We start from the raw sequence: 3,483 nt of genomic DNA on the forward strand, positions 1-3,483 counted from the left end.
ATCTAGGTGTTTTTTTATGCCTGTATTTTTTTCCTTTTGTAGATTAGATTTGCACTTTGACCTGATCCATCATCTTATTTCCTGGTTTTAAAATTACCAAAGACTGATTCTGTTCTGAATTTTTTCTGAAAGAAACTGACCTGGTGGCAGAGCTGGTCCAAAAAAATCTGCGGCCTTTGACAGAACTTGACTTTGGGCCCCCAAACGACCATCACAGCTAAAAAAAATTATATAAATTAAAGCAGTTTTTTCTTCTAATGCTACTTCTAAGATGTTGGCCTCTTAAACCAAAAATATTTTACTCAAAGTGTTTACCCGTCTGTCGCCTCTAAGGCGCTAAGCTGCTGCTCAGTTTGCTTCTACCTTGGTCCGGCTCTGCCTTGTAGTCTAAACACTGTCTCTCTCTGAACCTGATGATGAGCCCTGGGTAAAGTCAGTTGGTTTTAAGTTATGCGATATACATCCGAGCTGTAAATATAAACATTTTTGCCGACTTCTTTCCCGTTTCCTTCAAACGCGTCTGAAGGTTTGCTGAAGGCGTCGTGTTCAGCTTGTGCGACGGAGGAAGACGGGAAGCAAATACTGTAGAAAAGAGAATCTGTAAGAAGTAAATTTATTCCTATTTTCAAAGATAAATGTATAATTAATGTATAAATTATAACAGTATTGGGTACAGCTGTATAATATTTTTGGAGCTCCCTACAAATGATTTACTCCTAATTGTTACTGGGGAAATATGTCATTTATTGTAAGAGAATTTAAAGGTAAAAAGTGGAAGTAAGAATAGAATAAATAAATGGAATAAAAAACTGTTTTGTTTTTATTCAAGCACTTAAAAAATCTGCAACATCTTTGTCATAATTTCATTTCTGTATATAATCTGATTAACGCCAGCAGTCACTGTCCTGACCAGACATTAAGCCACTAGCGCCACCTGCTGGTTGGAAATATTTACTGCACTGTAAATGTTGGTACAGATTTTACAATGAAAGCCACATATTGGTGTGAAAGATTAGTTCAGATTAATTAAAGGTAATAAAAGTTTTAATGCACACTGACTAGTTAGTCCAATAAAGAGAAAAGTTTGTTTATCAGTAAAAATGCAGTAAGTCGCCTTTCATTATTTTAGCAATAAAGTAAAAAAAAAAAAAAAAAAGGGAGAATCATGATTCTGCAGCTCCAGAGCCACAAGTGGCCTTTTGACTCTGCTTAATATAAAATAATAAAAATATAGCTTTTCATGTTTTTAGTTTTCCTTCCGTTGGTTCTGGTCGCACTTTGCCAGCACTTGTACATTTAGTCTAAGATCACAACTGCTAAAAGCTAAAATAGGTCTTTATTTCTTTTAAATAAAAGCGTAAATACATTTTAACATTTTACTATAGTGAATAAATTGTCTTTGATCTACATTATTGCCCAATGAGTTGAGTTAAAACGAAGACCGAGACCTAAATAACTTTTTTCATGATTATTCCCCCTACTCGTTTCCAAACAAACGATGCCGACGCACTAATTTATTTTAAAAACGATTTACAAAACAATTAGAAAAACTACAAGCGACGAAATCATAACCATCACGGTACAACTGGACACCCGGAACCAAAGTTACAGCTGTTGCACTCTCCGGGCGTGTTTTGATGAAGGACACCGGAGAATCAAATGCTGTCGATATTTCACGGTTTTCCCACAATATTTCCATTGAAACTTCAAATGTTAGCTGTTGATAAAATGTTGTAGTTTTAGTTCTATGACTGGACGAGTCGGTGGATGTTTAATTGGACACATTTTGCACGTTTTTAGCAAGTTGAGTTGACGAAGCTAAAGTTAAGCTGCTCATTTACTGAAATCAGCATCACGGGATTCCGAGAATAATCCAGAATAATCACACCGAAACATCTTTTCCTGAATTAGTGGGGAATCTTTTTTCGTATTATCTTTATGGATTTATTTCTCGGCAAGATGTTAAGTTAGCTGCTGTTAATATAAATGGAGTCGATAAGTTCGGAGGTTCGGCTGAAAGTGGCCCAGTGCTTCCGGACGCTCTCCTCCTCCTCCGCGGATCATACAGACGTTTTTGACGCCCTGGAAACGTTGAACTCCTATTTAGATGATGGGGCTGAAAGCAGCAGCTGCACCGCGGCGGAGCGGGAGGAGTTCCGGAGGACCCACTACAGCCGAACCCTGCGGGTTCTGGTCGGGCAGCTCCAGGCTGACTGGACCCACAGCCTGTCCGCCGCGCAGCGCTCCCAGCTGTGGGACCCGCTGTTCCTGAAGGGGCCGCCGGATCAGGCGCTGCTGGTGCTGCTGGAGGCCGTGACCCAGCTCCGGTCTGTTTATCTAAAATATGAATAACTGCGACGACATATCAGGGACATGAAGGAAGAGCAATAAACTAAACCTTTGAGCTAAATCTCAAACATGTTCTTCTAGAAAACATAACATTTCAGAGATTGAAAAGTCAGATATTTGCTGGAAAATAAAAAAAATCGGAGATTAACCTCAGACATTTTTAAGAATAATATGAACATTTCTGTGTTTGAAAAGTGGATTCATGATGCTCGAAAATGTCCATGTTCTTATTAGTTTTTGTTGTTTCAGAGTTTTGCCTTTTCTATGTATTTTTTGCACTGCAAAACGCAAAGAAAAGATTATTTTAAAAGCGCTGCATCCTAAATTAAAACGAGCCTGATGATTTACAGTCTGATATTTCTTGAAGGGGAATTTTGTTTAGAGACTAGATAATCCATTATTTATGGTTCAGGTCTTTTGTAGTTTTTATTTCCATTTTTACATTTAGATTTTGGTTGTTTTATTTTGGATATTTCCTTCCCTGAAGGAAACATAGTTACTTGATTGTGGTATAAAATGTAACTATGTGCCTAGAAAAAACATCATACTGTACCTTTAAGAAATCTGCCAGTTTCAGTGTAAATTGTTCTGTACAAAACTAAAGTTAATTGATCTTTCATGGCCATTATTATAAGCCATTATTATTGTATTGGTTGAAAATCGCATCAAAACGACAATATTATCGTTTATCGCAATAATTTCTGTGACAGTTTATCGTCCAGACCTGACTGCTGAATCCTCTGTCCGCTCCCTGCAGGCCCAGCGCGGGTCTGGACCGCCTGGTCAGCGTTACGGAGCGCTTCCTGCAGGGCGGCCGCCTGGCGGACCTGCTGTGGTCCTTCTGCCTCGGGTCGGTGCCGTCGGACTCGGCCCAGCTCAGAGAGACGCTGCTGGCCCGGTTAGCCGCTCTGCCGGACCTCACCGCCAACAGGCTGCACCCAAACAACCGGCCGCTGTTCACGCCGCAGCGGTTCTACCCGCTGCTGGCCTCGGAGATGCTGGCCGCTCTGGAGAGGACCTGCCGCGCCCTCAGAGGTGACGCCATTTTGGCTAGCGGAAATTGGCGTTGGCGCCATTTTGGCTAGCGGAAATTGGCGTTGGCGCCATTTTGGCTAGCGGAAATTGGCGTTGGCG

General features: G+C 40.8%; 1 protein-coding gene across 1 annotated transcript in view; it reads left to right on the forward strand.

Annotated features, from left to right (window-relative positions):
- The first annotated feature begins 1,620 nt into the window (after positions 1–1,620).
- The window catches only part of telo2 (TEL2, telomere maintenance 2, homolog (S. cerevisiae)), a 12,919-nt gene continuing 11,056 nt past the window's right edge, over positions 1,621–3,483 (forward strand). The window contains exons 1-2 of the mRNA XM_008436363.2: positions 1,621–2,327; positions 3,107–3,384. Of these exons, the coding sequence (XP_008434585.1) occupies positions 1,987–2,327; positions 3,107–3,384 (619 nt within the window). The 5' untranslated portion in view covers positions 1,621–1,986. The remainder of the gene's footprint in view (positions 2,328–3,106; positions 3,385–3,483) is intronic.

The sequence above is a fragment of the Poecilia reticulata genome, linkage group LG19 (assembly GCF_000633615.1).
Source record: "Poecilia reticulata strain Guanapo linkage group LG19, Guppy_female_1.0+MT, whole genome shotgun sequence".
In the NCBI taxonomy this organism is placed as follows: Eukaryota; Metazoa; Chordata; class Actinopteri; order Cyprinodontiformes; family Poeciliidae; genus Poecilia; species Poecilia reticulata.